At 40.0% G+C, this 21785-nt stretch overlaps 1 protein-coding gene across 1 annotated transcript in view; it reads right to left on the bottom strand.

Moving 5' to 3' along the window:
* The window catches only part of LOC123985146, an 87495-nt gene that overhangs the window by 27327 nt on the left and 38383 nt on the right, over nucleotides 1–21785 (bottom strand). The window contains exons 15-18 of the mRNA XM_046072547.1: nucleotides 18007–18078; nucleotides 16570–16623; nucleotides 15418–15501; nucleotides 1640–1792 (exon numbers count right to left, since the gene is read on the bottom strand). Coding sequence (XP_045928503.1) covers nucleotides 1640–1792; nucleotides 15418–15501; nucleotides 16570–16623; nucleotides 18007–18078 — 363 coding nt within the window. The remainder of the gene's footprint in view (nucleotides 1–1639; nucleotides 1793–15417; nucleotides 15502–16569; nucleotides 16624–18006; nucleotides 18079–21785) is intronic.

Here is a 21785-nt window from a genome sequence, read left to right as displayed (position 1 = left end):
CAAAATGTTATGTTTGGCGTAAAGGCAACACAGCTCATCACCCTGAACACACCATCCCCACTGTCAAACATGGTGGTGGCAGCATCATGGTTTGGGCCTGCTTTTCTTCAGCAGGGACAGGGAAGATGGTTAAAATTGATGGGAAGATGGATGGAGCCAAATACAGGACCATTCTGGAAGAAAACCTGATGGAGTCTGCAAAAGACCTGAGACTGGGACGGAGATTTGTCTTCCAACAAGACAATGATCCAAAACATAAAGCAAAATCTACACTGGAATGGTTCACAAATAAACATATCCAGGTGTTAGAATGGCCAAGTCAAAGTCCAGACCTGAATCCAATCGAGAATCTGTGGAAAGAACTGAAAACTGCTGTTCACAAACGCTCTCCATCCAACCTCACTGAGCTCGAGCTGTTTTGCAAGGAGGAATGGGCAAAAATTTCAGTCTCTCGATGTGCAAAACTGATATAGACGTACCCCAAGCGACTTACAGCTGTAATCGCAGCAAAAGGTATTAACTTAAGGGGGCTGAATAATTTTGCACGCCCAATTTTTCAGTTTTTTATTTGTTAAAAAAGTTTGAAATATCCAATAAATTTCGTCCCACTTGTTGTTGGTTCTTCACAAAAAATTACAGTTTTATATCTTTGTTTGAAGCCTAAAATGTGGCAAAAGGTCAAAGTTCAAGGGGGCCGAATACTTTCGCAAGGCACTGTACATACCATGGAAAGTGACAGAAGTGACAGAACAAGAACATAGTAACACGTGATTTTGTCCTCGCTCTCACACCAACACATTTTTCACATTCTTTCTGCTCACACATTTAGAAATAAAAAAAAAAAAAACCCCATTAAAAAAGACAATCTACTGAAGAGGATTGTCATATCAAGACAATGTTAACAATATCATATCACAACATGTCTTGCAAATATCAAGTAAATGTTTAATGCGAACAATCGTTTTTAAATACCTATTTATATTGTATATACCAGGGTTTCTTCTTGTTTCACGAACATAACACAAAAATATGGAAGTATGATAGAAAACCACTAGGGATAGCCTAAAATGATTTATTATATCACATGTGTAGTACTTCCAAGCAGTATATAATTAATTCAGTTGATGCGACCTGGATCCAGATGAGTGGCATAAAATGAATTGATGGATTAACCAATTAAAAATGATTAATTCATTTAAATTAAGCTAAAACTGACATTTGCCCATTATGAAACTACTGTTAGGTAACAGTAGTGACAGGGCTTGCTATAGATCTGATGGAAACGCCACAAATAAAAGGACTGAACAGCCTCCTGCACAAATAATCCACTGTCAACAGCCCACAAAATTATTTTATGACCACTATTGATGCTTATGGCAGGAAAGAGAAATATTATGTATTTTTGTAAATAAATACATTTGTAATACCTTCTGAGGCCTACACCAACTCTCACCTGTTATCACATGACAGAAATTCTATCAACTTTTTAAGTATCTTTGTAAATGGAATACTTTTTGGTTTTGGACTTTTGGTTGGACAAAAAAAGCAATTTGAAGACATCACCATAAATATATATATTTTTTAAACTTTCAGCCTGACATAAATCAATTTGTTTGCGTGCATGTGTGTTTCCACCAACCTTTAATGGGCTGCTTGACTTCACCGTTCTCCCTCTTGATCTCGTTGATCACTTTGTGCTTCTTCTTCTCCTTCTCTTTCTCTCTGTCTTTCACCTTCTTCTTCTCCCTCTCCTCCTGGTCTCTCTCTTTCGCCTTGTCCTTGGTAGAGTGCTCTGTGGAAGCAGAGAAGGGAAGGTTTCAGGTCTCGGTGGTAGAAACACCTTACTGCACTCTTCATCTTGGCCATCACCCTTAAATTTTCCTTAATCTTGTCGGTCTTCTTCCTACGAAAATGTTTGGCTTCTCCTTCCCTGCTCTACCGAGCCTCTACTCTTATCTCTCATGTTTCCTCGGCACTGTAATTACCTTCCAGTTCCCTTCAAGACCGCAGCCGTCACTCCGCAACTTCACTTCATAAACTCATCAGGATATCCTGCGCATTGCTTTACCCCAAAACCAATCCCTGTCTCAATGTTCTGCCTCTTCTAGTTTCAATATTCTAAAATCCTCCCACTGCTTTTTGACTCGTTTTATTTTCTCTGTCAGCGCTTCTCCGTCACACAGAATCATTTGAGTGTTGAGGGAATATTGAGTGTTGAGGGCTCGAGAAATTGGAGTGCACTCGCTGTGGATGAGAGCATCAGTTTAAAATGTAAATATACCATCACGCACACCTCTTCAGTTTTTGGGAGTGCTTTCTAAAGGCAAGGCATGTCTAAGTGTGGACGGATGTAAATCAACACCTCTCACCTCCAGCCGAGCTAAGAAAATTTCCCCTTTCATAAAATTACTTTTATAATTTTAATCAAATCTTTTATACCCCTCCTACTTTGATTCTTCATTCCCATTAATTTCCCATTAAAGAAAAAAAACTCCCTTATTTTTTCCGCACTAGTTCTTTTGCTGATTCTTTCTTTTCCTTCCCAAATAACTTTTTTCCCCTCTTTGAACTCAGTCAGATCCGTCTTTAAAAAAGGAAGCAGTGTTTTCAGGCTGTTCTCTCTCCTGTGGACGTGGGGAGTGGGAAAGTGAACGCAGTGGGGTTGGACTCGCTGTTTGCGGGATCAAAGGAGAAAATGCTTTGAAAGTAAAAAGGCTTAAAGGAGCGGTAGGAGAGGTACATCGATACACTCTTTTTAATGATTGTGTTTAAATAAATACTGTGGCATTTTGAGGCTTAATGGGTCGGTTTTCTCACTTAACATGCAGGTAGTCATGCCCCCACATACAGTGTGGTTAACAGTAGAAATGCCAAGAATGTTAATAAACCATTTTAAGAACTCTGCTGCAGAATTTACCAGACACCGTGAGCTTCCTGGTGGAAGGAAAAACAGCACGTTTCAAAACATCAATTTAGGTCCACAGGATACTGCCTTAGAAAGGAGAGCTCATTCAGTTCAACTGCCAGATTTATAAAAACATGTCAGACCATGCCGGAGTGGTAACATTCATGAACTGATGAATGAACCCAAGTGGCTGACCTGGCTTTAAATACACTGGAGGGCATACTGATAACAAAGAAGAGACCATCCCATTGGATACAGGGTCAAAAGTTCAAACTGAGTAACTAAATGTCAAACAATGTTGATTTTGTTCGGGCAGCACAGTACAAAACTAGAGGCGTAAATGAATCAGCCATTAATGTGAACCATGAAACTGAAACCTTTTTTTTTTTTTTTCTTGTTTTTTTTCTGACTTTCTCACAGCAGCCGCTTTTGAAGGGGAACCCAGCAGGTGGTTTTTGCTGTTTGGATGATCACAGAAGAGAAAAGACTTTGAAAGACTGAAGGCCAGAGGCAGGCTGGTGTCACACCAGCACCAACTGCTGTATAGACGATGGCATCGTCTATTGGCCCAACCCTATTCGTTATCCATGTTGCGGTCACTCCTGGAAATCCAGGCTGATGTTGTAGTTTTCTTCCAGAGAGGGGTCATGTGATGGGTGCCTGACAAATCAGGGAAGGATAGGCCATGACTGATAGGACCCAATCAGGAAGCCAAATGTGAGTGTCTGCATCATCATTTTCAAAGTCCTCCGTTTTCACCTGTGTGTACTAATACATTACCCCGGTTTCAAAACAAAAACGGAGTCAGAAGCATTTTCAAACTTTCCCGTTTTAGGTGGTCGGATTCTGCGTTTTAGTATGAGGTAAATGTAGCAAAAGTGCTGTGTTTTAAAATGAAAACATAGTAATGTGAATGTAGCCTGTAGTCCAGCCAGGTTTGAATCTGTGTTAGCAAAGACGGGCGACCTGTCCAGCCCCTCTCTGTGACGCTGAACAGGATGAAAACAAAATAAATGAAAGAATTCTATTTAACTGACAAACATTAATGTTGTAATTTTATTTTATTTACATGACTTCAATTTAACGTTCTGAGTACCCGATTTTTTGACCGGCAAACTGTTTCTTTCGATCTCTGAACATCTTTCCCTTGAAGTTTGTTGTGAATCTAATTAACAAACAGAATTATGCAAATTCGGTTTCCTGATGCTTTGTGGAGGAATGTGGAGGCTTCAAAGATTAGACATAGTGAGAGCTCACCACTGTGAACAAGAGCAGTCCCACGTGAACAAAAGTGACTCACTGTGGCAAACTGGGATAAAAGGAAACAGGTAAAAGCCTTCCAGGTCAACAATGTGCGTGTGCATAATATTTAAGTCTGTAGGGTGAAAACAGTTACATTCAAAACATGTGAGATATACTATATCACTTCTACTATCAGTCTGCCATCAGCAGCTCAGTTGACATTAACCTGAGGCTGATAGGGGAGGGAAGATGGAGCTGCCCAGCCAGGCGACCAAGGTACAAAATAATTTGAGATTTTTTTTGATCGGTGTTGTTGGACTCACTATAAAACTACATGTAAACCTGCCCACCAGGAAAATCCTGCTACTCCAGATGGTCAGTCCACCCCCGCTGGTGTGGCAAATCCATGCTTCACCATTCAAGCTGATTTCACAGTAATTTAGCAATAAGGTTCACATAGTTTTTGTCATTCTAATGAATTGCTACTGCAGAGTTAAGTGTCTTGTAATTTTTGGGAATGAACAAATGGCCCTGCCCACAGTAACTTCATTGTGTGCTGATTGCAGCTAAGCTTAATTTTCTCCCCCCCTTCGCTGTACACAGATGAGCAACCCCAGATATAGTCAGGGATTCTGTCAGCATGGTGCATTTACATGCACACAAAAAAAACTACTTACTGCAAAGTCAGAAATTTACATGGTTCACAACCATCCCACTTCCCAAGTAACACAGGTTTACATGACTTATAGGCTAGCTAGTAATTAGAAAATAGATGGATTTCATTTGGCCCACTGATGTACAACTTGATAAAGTTGTAAAGTACCTTCATGACTTATTCAGTTCTGATTTATCTGACTAAAAAATAAATGTGAGTAGGATAACCTTTAGGAGAACTGCATTTGATTAGAATTATAATATCAGACTGCATGCAAATACCCTGGGTGTCAACAACAGGCCACACAGCTGTATACTGGTCTTGCTGAGGATTAAACCTGCCTGTGACCTTTGAGTTAAACAACAACTTCTTTCACACTAATACAATAATGGGTCCTTATCCTGGCCCACTTCTTCACCGCGCTTTGTCAGAATCAAGTCTCTTATTTCAATACCAAATGTAACCAGGAGTCACTGCTCCCTGGCCTTCAGCCTCTGCTCCAACAGCAAACCACTAATAATATTACTGCTACTCCCTTCCAACCAGGTTGGAGCACAATCGGCTTCAGAACGGCGCTCCCAAAGCTGCCAGTACTTGCTCTCCAGCTCAAGGACTCTTTCCAGAACCGGGCACAAAACTCGTGTGCTCCTGTTGAACAGCAGTCTGTCTAACCACTGGGCCAAACATGTATTAAAAAAACACAAATTTAAATTGTGGTTTTCTTCAGTGCCATCTTAAGACCGTGTCGACTGCAGCTGTGTCACAGAGTCGGCAGACTGACACACTGTTACCAGTTCTTAGAGGAAGGTGCAGCTCAGCCCGGAGCAGTTTAATCCTTGAAACATTATGCAGAGGATTAATGTGCGATTTCCAGCAACACTCTGCTCCACATTCATATACTTCCCAATCTTCAAATTTGAAGCTCCTAAAAATAACTACAGTCTCATACTGCTGGCCATTGAACAGCTCACTACATCAATTAGAGTTTCAGTGCTTTGCTCAAGAGCACCTCAGCACTATTATTTATTGCACAGGAGGAGTGTACATACAGCATTAACAGTTGAATGAACATAATATACAAATCAAAATGTACCTCAGCAATAAAACTACACTAACTGACTTTTAATCTTATGATTGCTCAATAAAAATGTAGCCTATAAAGCATGCAAGCACGCCCAACACAGCCTGTTTATAAGACTGTGTTAGGGCTACAGGCAAACAACACGTCTCGTTCACTGGTGTTGTCACGGACTGCAGTGGCCGTTCAGAGCGTGTCATGACCTCTTAAACTACCCAACTGGAAAAGGGTGACATCATGCACTCTCACACACACACACACACACACACACACACAGGCATGTGTCCACTCTGTACTCCCGCTAAAGTCTAAACACTCACACATACACACACGCTCAAATAATATTTACACGCAAATGCACACATGCAGAGATTTTGAGACACTGCTTTGGTGTGACGACACACAAATCAAAAGCCAAAAAAAGGTCCAATAATGAGACATGACAAAACATAAATTAGTGGCTACTGCATTGTGAAAGGATAAAATTAACCTGTCTTATAAAATAATATGACATACTTTTATCAATGGCCTGATGTCAATTACGTATATAATGGAACAGCATTATAATATTGAGCTACATGTATGTTGGACATATATAGTGTTGCTTTATTCTAATGACAGCTGCAAAGATTAATCGATTAGTTGTTGACTATTAAATTAATTGCTACTATTTTAAAATTGATTAATCGTTTTGAGTAATTTTTTGAAGAAAAAAAGTTTTAAAAATTATCCGATTTCAGCTTCTTAAATGTGAATATTTTCTGGTTTCTCTAGTTGTCTGTGACAGAAAACTGAAAATCGTTGGGTTGTGGACAAAACAAGACATTTGAGGATGTCATCTTGTGCTTTGGGAAACACTGATTAACCTTATTTTTTAGGCCAAACAATTAATCAATAACAGATTAAGCATATATATATTAAAAGAATAAAGGTTTTAATGGCAAAACAAGTTCACAGAGAGTGTGGTGGAATGAACTGTAGAACATTGAGTAATAAGCTGTAGAGCTCTGTGTCTGTTTCCCATACAGCCTGAGGTTACAGAGGGGGGCGTGGTGCTCTACCAAAACAACACTTACCCTATAATGGCGGGCGGCTGTCATATTGTTATGACAGCAGCGTGTAGTTTTAATACATTCACCGCTCCAAAGAAAATAAAAGAGAGAGATTTTAGCTTTGTTTATGCCGTTCATAACATCTTAGTCCGGATCTACTACATTTCTATTAAACGTAAGTGAATATAACAGGTTATGTTTTCTCAACACGACGTAAATACGTAACAGTTCCGCAGAATCAGGAGAGCAGCCGGTTACAACGTAACAACCAGGTCGCGCGACTAACTGCCCTAGAACGCTGTTGTGGAGCTAGAGGGTTCACGAGCGGGTGAACAAGCGGCGAAAGCAGCAGCCATATCCCGTAGAAACATCGACTGAGCTGGGCTTGAGAGCCTCTAAACTCGATGTAAATCTCGACTATAACGTGCAATTATAAATAATAGTAGTCTGCGGGTCCCTATATAACGTTAAGGAACGCCTTTTTGAGTAGCTAGTCCGAAAACGGGACTGTCCAGACAAATTAGGAGGGAGACAACTGCACACTCCGGGCCACATGTTCATATCCCAACTGGCTGAGTCCACGATGAGCCAAGTAAATATAAAAGGACCTAACTCTAGGATACTTATAATAAACACAACTCAAACTTTAGGAATTCGCTTCAAGTAAAATGTCTCGAAAGAAAATACCCTATGATGGCCTACCTTTGGGTGGCAACATGACCTCCCCATTTTCCCTCTTCACTGCAGAAGTGTTATTAAATCTGCTGATGTCGTTGTTGTTGTTATTAACATTACTCCCGGGTCCGGAGGTCACCAACAGTTTACGTTTCTTTTTCTCTTCTCCGCCTCCTTTCCCCTTCTCACTCTCTTTCTCCCGCTGTTTATCTTTATTCGGTTTCTTGGGTTTGGAGGATGAAGGCGCTTTGTGGAGGAAGAAATCGCTCTGTTTGAAGACTTTGTGTGTGTTTGTCGGTGGCTGGGATCCACCGGTAGCAGGCACCGGAGGGTTGTTGCCGCTCGTCTTAACCGGGGTGAAGCTCCACAAACCCGCACTACCGCTGCCAGAACTCTGCTGCTTCGTGAGCGGCTGGAGTTTCTCTTTGCCGCTACCGTTGCCTCCCACTCCTCCGTCCCTGCTGAGTTTCTTAGGTTTAACGCTCCTCTCTTCGACTCGGACCTTCTTGGGCGGCGGCGGGTTGAATTCCCGGGAAGACTGAGAGCGGTGTTCGGGGGCTCCCTTCGCCTCGCTCGGCTTGACGAGCGGGCTTTTGACGGAGGCGACCGCCGGGGCTGCCGCAGTAGCAGCAGCAGCATCTCCGGTGAGGTAAACGGAGCCCAGCGAGTCAGCCATCTTGAAGCCTCTCTCTCTATTTACTCTCTTTCCCCAACGGCCGCCGTTGCTGTTTTTTTTTTTTTTTGCTCGACGTGCGGGCAGGCAGTGAAGGGGCGGGGCACGCGTTTGACTGACAGGCAGGCAGGGAGGGATTAAGGCTTGACTGACAGGTAGAGAGGGAAAAACTAGAGGCGGGGCTTAGCTGCTGTATGTACTGTTGTGGTTGACAGTATTGGGTCGTTCATTAATCACTCATTAATCTAATCCAGCACAGACTCTGCCTTAATTTGCACAGCAACTATATATTATTTTCATTATCAAATATTTTGTCGATTATTATTTTGATTAATTGATCCATTTTTATGTCTACAAAATGTCATAAAATGGTGAAAAATACATGTCACACTCTCTGTATTAGAAATACCCATTAAATAATAAACATGAAGGATGAAGCATTTTTGCTTGATCACTGAGACATGTCCTAAAATGTTTATCAAAGTGAAAGAGGCAAAACTCACAACATGAATTTTTTTTTGTGGTTGTGACTTTGAAAATGCTTATTGTGTCAATCAATCATAGCCACCTGTGTAGAGGTGTTTACTCTTGGGCTGAAATGATTCAATTAATCAGCTGATTGGATGAAAATGATTGCCAACTATTATGATAATCTATTTAAATAGTTGAAATCATTCTTCAATCATAAAATGTTTAATAAATTAACTAAAAATTTAATACATTTCTTTGTCATATATGATAATACATTTATTATTGAAGACCTCACCTTGGATCTTTGGAAACAGACTGTTTTCTGACATACAGACCAAAAGATTTTGAGTTACATGACAAACCCATGTTTTGAGTTTCCCCGCTTCATCATAAATCAAAATGTAAGCCAGTTTTATTAAAACATTGCTGATTGGCAGCATCATGAGACACCCACACTGATAGTGGTTTCTGTCCATTACAAAATAGAGCAGACATATTCAAAATATGTAGTTTTATTAGGCTTAGTTTTACATTTGGATTTGAGACCTGACACCTGAACTGTGCAGTCAGAAGAAGTCAAGGCTGAAAATGATCTTGAAGTATATTACCCACACATGGTGAGAGGTGGTGTTTCCTCCAGGGTGTCCAGCCTAAAGGGAAACTTGCCCTCTTTCATCAAATCTTCACAACTACATTTATCACTCTCACAAACAGAACACGTCATTTTACAGTGTCATGAATCCTCCGGCGCTTTTTACACTGTGATTTACTAAACATGATTTGTTCAATCTACAACATTTAACTACTTTCTCATGTTCTCAAATAACTGGAGTAAAAAGTACAATATTGGCTGCTAAGATACAGTGGAGTAGAAGTAAAATGGAAGTACAAGTGCCTCAAAAGTATATTAAGGACAGTACTTGAGTAAATATAATTAGCTTCTTTCCACCACTGATTAGGACAGACCATAAACAAGATTATTGCATGATGCAAACCAGAAGTGGAAATCTGATGTCTCTGTGTGTTGAAACAGCCCAGAAGAACACCATGAAGTAATTGCATGTGCAATTGTGTATTTAGAAAGTCAAATGCTTCTACTGTATGTGGCCAATATAAAAATAACCTGGCCGAATACATTGTAGTGTAAATTCTAGGCTTCAAACCAAAGCTGAAACAGTTGTCAGTGTCTTCAGACGGCAGCGCAGCCTGCTGCTACTGCTCACATACACTGAACGACTATATTTATAAGCCATTACATAACATGTTAAACTGCTCCATGGGAAAACTGAGGTGACCCAGTTAAGATAGTAACCTAAACACACACACACACACACACACACACACACACACACACACAATAAGTGTGTTAAACAAAGGTTTGTAAGTCAGAAAAGGCCAAGGAGTAAAATAAAAGGGAGGAAGTTAGAAACTTGTGAGACGCCTGTGTAATTAATGTCCTAGATCCTTCCTTATGATGCAGTGTATGTATTTAAAGCGGCTGTGGCGTCAGTAAACTGTAATTCATTTAGTAGTATAAAGAAGTTTTTATCTGATAGAGTAGGCTGTGTAGTTTTTGTCTTTTTCTTAACTGAAAACATGTTAGAAAAATTCATTCTGACAGGAAAAAAGTATTTTCAGTGTTTCATTTGCAAAGTTATTTCCCTGCATGCCTTCTATTTAAAAAAAAGTTCTGTATTAGACTCCACAGGATTGTGAATCAATAAATAAAAAGAAGTGCAGAATGGAAGTGGGAGCTTGCTTGCATCACATACACTAAAGCACAGCAGCTGGACTATTTTGGGTCAAAGTTCTGGAAGTCCGGGGTGGATGGCTTAGTTTGACTCCTGATTTAGGTTTCTTAGTGGACAGATACCAAACACATTGAAATTAAATTTTGTTATTATTGTGGGTATGATTTCCGCAATTGGAGCAAACTGATAATCAATCAGTGAATGTGACTGCACTGTATGCATTCACTGGAGCTGTAAAAATGCAAATATAGTAAATCAATATGTATACTTTATTTTCAATATAACCAGAGAGGACTGACATGACTCCACAGACAGAAATGCCTAAAGCACCTCTCATGCAACAGTTACACATTAAGTATTGCAACGTAATGTATAATTAATCTGAAATGAGCATTGGCTACACGTGTGCAGGAGCAAATTATCACAGTATGTCTTCCTACCTGCTGTGTCTCTGTATGTCAAGCGAATACAAATGTGAAACTCTCAAGGTCTCTGTCTAAGACAGTGTTTACACCACCTGCGAGGATTAGTTAATCCCCATATTAGCGTGTGTGTATGTATACATTTGTCTCGGCAGATCTTCCAGGTGTGAGCAAGGATCTCCTGCTGTGACCCCCTCCCTCTATATATACACACCCCAAAACACACGCACACACACACACACACACAGTGATTGACATTATCAGATTATATGTGCAGTGCTATCAGCCAGTAGGAAACAATTAAATTATCTCTATCACTTGTGGCTTCAGAGACAAGTCAGAGTGATTTATCAACCAATTAACTGCTCTATATTGTAAATAAAAGCTAACTGTATGCACACACACAGACACACACTCATACAGTCAAACACAACCTGCACACTCATGCAAGTAAAAACAAAGAGGCATGTCCTTTCTTAATGTTCATTTTTACTGATTGATTTCTGCAACATACAAACATTTTGTGTGTGTGTTTATGTGTGAGGGGAGGCACAGAGGGGGGTGGTGGGGGGCTGAATCAGAGTCCCACGGTAGGCAGTGAGCAAACAGCAGCGAATCACATCGCTCACGCCGCAAATGGAGAAGAGGGGAAAAGCAGGCAGGGCAGGCTCTCACTTAAAGGCACAGGTGGGCTCTTTTCTGAGATTGAGGCTAGTATGCATGTGAAAGGGGGCAGGTAGGTGGGTGGGTTTGTGCTGCATAAGCAGAAAGAAAGAGGATTGGGGAAAGAAATGAGACTTTTCATCAATACGTCTATTAGTCTTTTTTTTTTTTTGCATTTAGTTACTTTGAACCATCAACAAGTTAGAGATGCTTTGTTAAAGAGAACTGACCTGTTGGCAACATAGACGCGTTAAAAATGACGGGCTTTTAAAAATGAAATAGGCAGAAATGACAGCGGGAGATTAAACAGAGAAAAAATAGCAGGGGAGGTTTTAAGGAGGCTCCTTGTCCAGAGCAGGAGATCCATCTCTGCTGCATGTTTTACTTTAAAAGAAAAAAAAATCTGTAAACAATAAAAAAATTGGGTAAAAAGTATAACAGAGGTTGAGGGATTATGTGAAAAGAGAAGAGAGAGGGGGAGGTTTGGGTAGGGAGCAGTGGGCTTGTGACGCAACAAACAACCGCGTATACAAAAATAACTTTTAAAATACCATTTACAAAAAAAACGACCATTATCATTATTATTATCATCATTAATATTATTATTACAATCTTATTCAAAGCCCGGTGTAGCTATCTGAAAGGGGGCTTGCTCAATGCTTTTCCTCTGCCAACCAAACAAAACGTTCAAAAAAAAAAAAAAAGTTCAATCTTTTTAAGCATATATTTCCAACATAATAAAAAATAAAACAAACCCTGAAATATTTGCCAGAAGCAAAAACAGAAAAGGGCAGAGGAATAATTTACAGTTTGAAGGGAAACGCTGTGTAGGAGAGGAATCATCATCATCATCATCATCATGCACTGACTTTCTTACATCTTCTGTTAATAAGAATATCTAAAGAGATAACAAAACAAATCTCAAATATTATATACCTAAACTGTCCTGTACAGTTCTTTATCTTTAAAAACAATGCATATACTGTATAGTTATGGTAGCTAATGAAGGAGAAGTTAGCAAAGAACAAAATCAAGGAGAAAACAGTAGTCCTGGGTCCCTAGCTGCTTGCATCTTTGTCTCACACACACAGAAGCAGGTACAGTATGATTTTTGGATTTGGCCGTCAGATGAGAAACCATGCTAGTCCTATTTGTAGAGAAGGGTGTTTTGTTTTAGGAAACCCGGCTTTATATTAATCTGTCAAGTCCCGTAAGAGTTTTAAGTGATGTGTAACATTCCTACTCCAAAAACTGAGGTTTATTGTGAGTAAACTGGCTTCTAAAATAAGAACTTGCATGGTTGTTCATCTCAGGGGCTCCGAAATAGGAGAATGAGAACAGAAACGCAGAGGTACAACGACAGGAAGAGAGCACAGGACAGTGCAGGGGGGAAAATAAATAAAACAGCAAATGTGAGTCCAAAGCAAAGACCAAGAGAAGCCAAATACACAGAGGGTGAAATGAACTGAAGAGAGAAGCCACATTGAGGAGGACTGTGATTGGCTTGTCTTTTCTGAGAGGCGGACTAAGGCAGGCTCATGGTCCCAGCAGTGAGAGCCAGAGTAACAGAGCTGATGAGTTTGGCCATTGCCAGTGTGTTTTGAGGTCATTTTATCTCTGTCATGACAGGAATTAGCAGAGTTCCTGAGCACACAGTTGGGAATTGCGCTGTAAAAGTTGCTTGATACAGGTGATACATTTCTCATAGTTGCTTTTTATTGTGAAAAACTTGAGAAGGGAACGCCTCTCATTGGGTTAAACGTTCCGCGATTCAAAGACGTATGCAACAAATCCAGATAAGGTTGAGGGTCATAAGCCCAACTGTTGCTTAATTCAGTCAATCAATAAAATCCTATTACACTGAATTACTAAATTTATTCACTTTTTACTATGCATTCAACAATGCCACGCCACACAAAGATGTCTACATTATTAACATCCACTGCCACAGAATTGGCAGATGTTTAAAAAACAAAAGGTTTCACATTTTGGAAAAGTATGCTTCTTTGCTTTTTTTCCCCCCAAAGAGTTAGATGGGAAGATTGATACCACTCTCATGTCTATACGGTAAACGTAAAGGCAGAGCTTCAAGCTGGTTAGCTTAGACGGGAACAGCTAGCCAGCTCTATTCAGAGGTAATTAGGTCAACCGCCTAACCACACCTCTTCAACTCACCAATTTACACTTTACATTTTATTTGTTTAATCTGTGTGAAAATGCTTATTGGGGGCTAGCTGTTTCCAGTCTTTATGCTAAGCTAACCAGCTTATGGCTCCAGCCCCATGTTTACAACATAGACATGAGAGTGGCAAGAAAAATAAATAAGCATTATTTCCCAAAACGTTGAACATCTCCTTTAACAGCAAAGTCTGAGGCCAAAATGGCTGCTACTGACCACTGCAATGACCAAACTATATCAATATATGACTCTGGTAAACAGGGAGGTCAGCATAGAAATATAAAGCACAAGAGCAGACATTACTGCCGTCTACACAGGAATGAACCCTATGGGAAACCACAACGGAGGTGAGAATCAGGTGAAGGTTGTTAAAAGTCATCTCAAGTGCTTCTGTTTCTATGCCGGTCCTTTGTAATGTAGCACCAGCACACAGAAGGGGGGGGGGGAGCGCGCACGCGCACCCTGGCAACCTGTACATACCCAACAGAAGAGGTTACATCATGGGTAACAGATTATCTAGGTTCGCTTTGAAGATTGTTGTTCATTCAGTAGGAGGAAGCAGACACTTCCGGGGGGGTTCAGTTAAACCTCAGGAATCAGCTTCCCACAGTAGCTTTCCTGATTGAAGATAATTCCTGATTTATGATGAAAAAAACAGAAAATGTTCTTCCTGCTAATTTAAGTAGAACACTTATTTATTTAACATGTCACACCTAAATCCATCTTTATTGAGCCCCAGAATGGACACCTTTTCATGATGTGTCTACAGCTCAGAGAGAAAAAAAAGGACCCCTTCTTAATCTCTCAAGTCACCAAGAAACAGGAGGGGGAAATACAGGAATTATCCTTTAACCGTTGACAGGAAAGTAACCAGAGTGATCCCAGGTCAGCGTCTACAGAAGTCAACACCTCTAACACCAGCAAGCCGGACAGGAAAACGTGGGCTTTGTTCTAAAGCCACTTGACCAGTAAGTGTTTTTCTGCTTTGCACAGTGGCACTTTAAAGGAAGGGCTGAGGAGGAGGAGGAGGAGGAGGAGTCAAACTGGAGAAGGTGTTGGCACAGAGTTACACAGAAGGTGTTTCTATGTAAAATTGTGCCGTGTGTTTGTGAAGCATCTATCAACTTGGTTTTTGGACCAGCCAGGTGAGCTCAGTATCCCCTGAAAAGGGGAGGACACTGTCGGTGGACGGGGCAGATGGACCGTTCCATCATGTCCACTCCATGGGGGGTTCCCGAGGGCCTTTAGGCTGAATGCAGCGGTTACCGAATCCTGACAGAAGAGGCAAAAAAATGTTTTAGCCGGGTTTCTGTTTTTGCTTTAAACTAAATAAAACACATCCAGAAAAGTCTCCCTTGCCCGTGTGCCTTTAACGCTTGCCTGGTCTCATAACCAATACATATTTTCTGCACATGCAGCCCAAAGTTAAGCCTCCAATGCCACACAAAAAAAACAAACCTGATGACATTAATAGAGGCCATGTTTGTCAGCAAAGAAAAATCATTACATGTGCAAATAATACGCAACCTCCTTCAGAGGGTTGACTAGTGGAAACATGACAAACAACAGCGTCCAGTCACGAGACAAGAAAAAAAAAAGGAAAGTAAACTGACAAAACATGTAAAAGAGATAAGACAGCAGACTTACCCACCCAGGTCTGCCTTGCTGTCTGTTGCTGCAGTGCCAGCAGATGCAGGGTCAGCTGGAGAAGTCTTCTTAACACACTCGGACACATCTAAACAGAGGCAAACACACACACACACAGATCAATGGAGTGGAAGCATTGTGTGGATATCAGAGGTGGTATAATAGTTTTAGTGATCATTTAAACTGCATACATTTGTTCAATTGTAAACTAACACTTATTATTTTTATTTTATTATTACCATTTAACTTCAGCAGTTGGTTAATTGTGGTTTTAAACTATTCTTTATGGTCAGAACATGACAGACACTTGATGTCAAACAGTAGAGCATTCAAAACAATTATAATCAAATCTTTTTCAACAAATATGCACAAGTAAAATTAAGTAAAATCTTTTTTCAGTCCCTTATCTTCAACAAAATAAATATCTTGATAGAAAAATTAATTTGTTCAAATTCGTTCGTTCAAACTAGTTCAAATTAATTAAACATTTATAACATTGTTATTGAGGTAAATTATATCGCGATAATTATCATTATTGTTTTATTGCCGGTATATTTGACAGCTGTCAGTTATTTTTGACAGCTCATTTCAGCTGCATCACACCTTTAGCCGCACGTGCACAAATCAATTTTACAGCAACTGATAAAATATTTCGTCTGCCAAGAAACTTGCATGATCGTAATTATCAGCAGGAGCTTAAATGAACCACAGCCTTTAATTTTTTCTTTATGAATGCTCCTATTGAGTTATATTCATAGCTAATAAAAAAAATATTTATAGAATTCAACTCCAACATTTATTCCCTTTTCCGATTATTCTGTCTCTGTCACACACACACTCACACACAAGCACCATTAACTACTGAAGCAATAAATTGGCAATAACCATCATCACGCAAAGCTCATAACAGGGATAAGCCCACACACACGTTTTCCATTTCACCTCTCTATAGACATGGTTTATCTTTTCCCCTTTTTCTCTCTCTTTTGGCATCTTTCTCTCTTGCTCTTACAGCTGCCCTTTTGACAAACGCTGTCAGTCTTATCGTGTGCAAGCTAATTTGTAAAACACTGCCCGTCTAGTTCCTGCTCTGCTCTGCCTACTAACTGCTGTGAACACGCATGAACGTGGGACACTGTGTGTGTGTTGTTTATACCTTTATATGAACCGCTCCAGTCAGCTGAGGCTGACCTTGTCACCTCCAGAGGGTCTGACAGAGAGAGCAACAGAGAGAGTGAGTTTGAGAACAACTGATGGCAAATTAAGAAAATCTTCAGACATATATATTATACATTAAAGCACAAATCGACTCACATTCCCACACATTCATACACTTTCATGTTCCTTTCAAACTCACTATGCTTCACAATATCGTTCGATTTTACTTCCGCATTCAGTCTCCTCCATTAAACCAAGCTTTCCCTCCATTCTTCAGCCTCACAGCGGGGGAGAAAAAAACCTCCGCTTGGGCCAAAAGGTGCACTAAGGCCTTATGCTCACCTGTATTTAGACTGAGCCGGTGCACACAAGTGAGAGTTAGGATCCTTCTTTGATCATAAACAGCAGATGACAATGAGGAGACAGGTTAAGAAATGACATTAAAGCCTCAAGACACTGTCTTTACTTTCTACCGTGTTGCTGTATGCTTTATACATTCCCCTGTCTATATGCATCCATTTCGCAACAGAAGACATCACTCACTACTACTGCTGTGTCCCAATTCCACACTAAATACTAACTATATACAGTGTGTACGATATACACAAATTTTCTGGTATACTGTTTTTTAAAAGTTTGTAGACAAGAAATCTTACTGTACTGTTTTATACTAGCAGGAAATGATGCAATAAATGCAATGTTGAACTGTTGCGACTTTAGAAGCTCACAGCCTCAACTTTCCTGTGTGAATTGCATTGTGGGAGAACAATGTCCATCAACAGCACATTCTATTTTATTTATGTAGTATGCATACTGGCCGTTTTGCGTATCCTTTATTTTGCCAGTGTGAGTTAGTATTGTATGTTGCGTGGATTGGGAGGCAGCTTTTGACTGATCCTGGTCACTGAAGGACTGAAATACTGCCGATGGTGCCCCCTAGTGCTGTAAAACTGATAAAGCCTCTCACAAAAAGAAATGTCTGAACTGCTTTTCATCTCACGTGCTCTAATGTGGCTGAATATTTTTATCTCCTCTCTCCTCTTCTGATATCAGAGCTCTACGCAGGAAAAACAGCAGAAGGCAACGAGCCCGGCTGAGTTATATAAGAGACCATCCTGTTACCTGCCGGCCTGATGCCTGCAATTTGTGTGTGTCTCCATGTGTTCGATTGAAGTGAGGATGAGAGAAACTGAGGCCCTACCTGTTCATACACAGTAAAGGAGAAGATAAGAGGAGTGGATAAAAAGGAATATAAAAACATATTCCTCTCTTTTCAGCTATCAGAGGCTACTGACTGAAACAAACAACCACTGCTGACAACGCACTGTAGCAGGTCCATCCACCATAAACCGCACCAGACTCGTATCCAGGAGGTGACCCAGTGAATCCACAGCACTGGAAACACACCTGTGAATCTTGACCAATGCGAACGCACCTGTGGCCAGTATGAAGGACTCAGGGGTTCTCGCAGGGAGGGGGGGAGGGGAGTCATCGCTGTCCAAGCAGTCTGGGTTAAAAAGGTCAGAGGTCAAATGAGAAGCAACGTTAATAGTTGGCCCCAGAAGAAAGACAAGACATGGGCAGTGAAATGTAAACGATGCAGAGACAAACGCAAACTCACGACAAGAGTTTCCTTCTTTAAAGACAGCGGTACACAAGGTGATGGAAAACTGCTGTATTAAAAAAACAAGCATTGGTGTCAGTGAATTAAAACGGCCCCAGGCTGGAATCGAACTCGGGCCGCCCGGTAAGGACTTGGCCTTGATGGTACTGGCTCTACCAGGTGAGCTACCGGGGCACCCCATATGAACAGATATCTGACAGTATTTTGATTTACAATTCACTGATGTTTAAATTGACTTTATATTAGGAAGCATCCAATGGGATTTATTCCTAAGAGGTGCATCAATACAGTAAGTATAGTGCCACCAAGCACCTCATTAAGTGGAATAGCCAATGCAAGGTACTAATTTGAGTACCTATTAAATGTGATTCATGAATGTGTCAGCAGTAAATAATGGAAAAGAAAAAAATATTCATATTAACATTTTTCTTGTGTTATTGCTTAGAAATATTTTTATTTACTTGTTTGTTGCATGCTTCTTCTTATTGTTTTTTATGTTCTATATATTTGTTCTGATTTTTGCTAATTTGTGCCGTTTTCAACAAAAAGGTTAGATATGCTGTATTTTATTCATTAACAATGTTCTGAATATACAGTAAGTCAATGTCAGTATTCACTGCTGTGGCAATATTGTGTCCGAATATGGTCATTCCAATAAAGAATTTGAATTTTAAAATACTCATACATCATATGGCACAACAAGCTTCATTTTCATCATGCTTTTCATTGATTGTGTGGGAACCGCCAAACCCCTAACTGCAGGTATTTAAAAGTATCTATCATGTCATCTGTAACAGTATCTGCTGCAAACACTAAATACTGAGAACCCTATCAATGCTGATACTGATGCTACAAATGTTTAGTTTCAGGGCTATGTCTGACATGTAACCGCTGTCAGGAAGAAAATGTTTATATAATGACAAATAATAATTCCCTTGGGGTGAAAGAACAGGGCTCTAGCATTGCTAATGTCTGGTTAAGGTACTGGCCTGGCAGAGTGAGTTGCAACTAAAATCACTGACATGCTCCAGACATTTCCCAACATTCTCGTGATCTTATCATTTTCTAATTGAGCATTATGGAGCTAAGAAAAGATGATCTTCGTTTTGTGTTCCTTAATATGAGGATATTGACTGGGACTATATGTATTGTGATTAGTGTTTACCATAGAAACTCAATTATCTAACACAACACTGATACCAGACTCGCCTGGCAATTGTAATTTCTGGTTCTCCTTGGTAGAAAGCCTCATTTAATCCACTGCCAAGCTTAATGTTGGTAGCAGCAGCACCAATGTTGATTCTGTAAGACTCTGAAAGAAGCCTGACCCCTTAATATTTTTTCCAATTCACCCGGAGGGGGATGCAAAGGAAGGAGGACAGCTGAAATTTCCTCTGAGGCTCTGCTGAAGGATCGAGATACTGGCTTTGAAGAGTTTTTTGCTTTTGACTATAATATTATTATAAAATGTTAGCTTTGTTTCTTTGCAGAGACAATCTACTGACCCTAAATAATGCCTCTTTTGTGGCAAATTTTTTGATCCACAGTCATTGACTCATTCTGTAATGATTGTATCTAATTGGGTGATTTAAATATAGAGGAAGTGCCAGTTTATTAGGTACACCCAGTGTAAATAAGGTCATACACATTCTCTCAAAAACCTAGCTAACACTAATGCCATCTAAACATCCTGCTAATCATCCTCCCTTCATGAAGGTTTTGATGTTCAGTTAATGTGTCAGAGAGGTGTTGATTCAACTTTCTGATCATTTTGGAGTCTGCAGTTTGTTAAGAGGTGTTTCTGTACTTAGCCTAACCTCAATGACAGAAACGGGGAGGGGAAAATAATAGAGACACCTGTTAGTATGATGCAATATAATTCAACAGAACCACAAATTGCTGCCTCCAAAATGAAGTTGAATCAACACCTCTTTAAAAGAGTTTCAACAAAAACACAACATGCTAATCTTCATGAAGATACAATTTACTACAGGACTGTTGTATTAAGATTAAGCCCAGTTCAGAGCAAAGAAGAGTTTTGGATGGCAGAAAGAGAGGATCGCTTCATCAGTTTGTTTGAAGAACAGCCATGTCTGTATGACACAAACTTTACTTTGTCACATTGCACAACTGCATTGCATGACCCTCTTGTTTTTTTTAATGTTTTTTGCGGTTTTATGAACACTAGAAATGCAACTGTAGCAACTAACTCACTATCTTCATTCATATCTATTATTATCTATACCCACTTATCCATGCAGGGTCGTGAGGGGGCTGGAGCCAATCCCAGCTGAACATTAAGCAAGAGACACCCCGGACACGTCGGCAGTTATTAAATTATATCTAGCTACAAAAAGAAAAAAAAGCAGAGAAAGTCGTTGCTATGGAGATAACATACCATCTCCTCTAGTTGCATTGGTGAAAACTGGCAGGTTTCAGAACAGCGCATTGCAAGTAGTGCTCACATCTCACTGTGAATCTTTGGTCTGAACTGGGATTTGGACTACAATAGCTTTGGTTAGGTGTACCTAATAAACTGTAAAGTGAATGAATATCATCCATTTATTTGGCTTTATCTCACCATCACTGTTATTTAAAGGTAAGTGACTCAATCTCATTTTGTACCCTTTCCTACCCCAATGGCTACCGCTTTTTAGAAAATCAATTTTAATCCATGACTAAAAAAAGCCCTAACCGTTTTGAAGTACTCATTTGACGTCGAGTGCTCTTTCTACTGCATTTAAGACTGCCTTAGGTAAGCCCATAAAAACGGCCTAGATTAACGTAACATTAGTTTTAATGAAGGCCGGAGTTTGATGATGATAGTCTTGATTATATTGTTGTCATTCTATGTCTGTAATGTCCAACTCATTGTCCTGCTGCCGTTCTTAGCCAGGGCGCCACTGAAAAAAAAAGGTTGCTTAAATAAGGCCTAAACAAAGTTCATCTGCTTTTGTTGTGATGTTGGTTTTCGTTTCAATCAAGAGACACAGAAATGGCCTAACAAGTTTTACCACTATGACCACGGCAGAACTACTAGCAAGTTAATGTGATCAGCTACTAATACGGATTATTAAAGGATCAACTACAGTTATAGAGCACCTTTTGATTGGCATGTTTTAGAACATTGTCCATTTTATTGTTATCCCAGAATGCTAATCTTGTAGCTTTGCATATGTATTCAAACCTTTACCTCAGACTCTGCATGCACTGCTTTGATGTTAAATGTTTACATTTCTTGTGGCTCATTAGTTTGCCGCTGACTGGTGAAGCATTCTGAACTGCAATGAACTAAAATGTGCAACATCAATAATGTTGATTAATTGAAAATGCAATCTGCAAAACAAACAGCCACCTTCTTCCTCTTGTCCAACCACAAAGCAGCAAATTTGCTCAATGCAACTCATCAACAAGCAGCCATTGGATTATTGCAACCAAACAAACAGCAGCCATCAGCATTTCAGAACCGATTACAAAGCGCTACCGCAGCCCAAAAAAACAATGTGCCAGAAAGCCAAGCAGACCAAAAGGCAACAGTCCACGTCAGGACTGCATTTTAAATATTGGAAATACTTCAGAGGTGCATGATG

The sequence above is a fragment of the Micropterus dolomieu genome, linkage group LG16, assembly GCF_021292245.1.
Source record: "Micropterus dolomieu isolate WLL.071019.BEF.003 ecotype Adirondacks linkage group LG16, ASM2129224v1, whole genome shotgun sequence".
Lineage (NCBI taxonomy): Eukaryota > Metazoa > Chordata > Actinopteri > Centrarchiformes > Centrarchidae > Micropterus > Micropterus dolomieu.
Note: the sequence above shows the minus strand (reverse complement) of the source record. Positions and strands in the feature narration are given on the sequence as shown.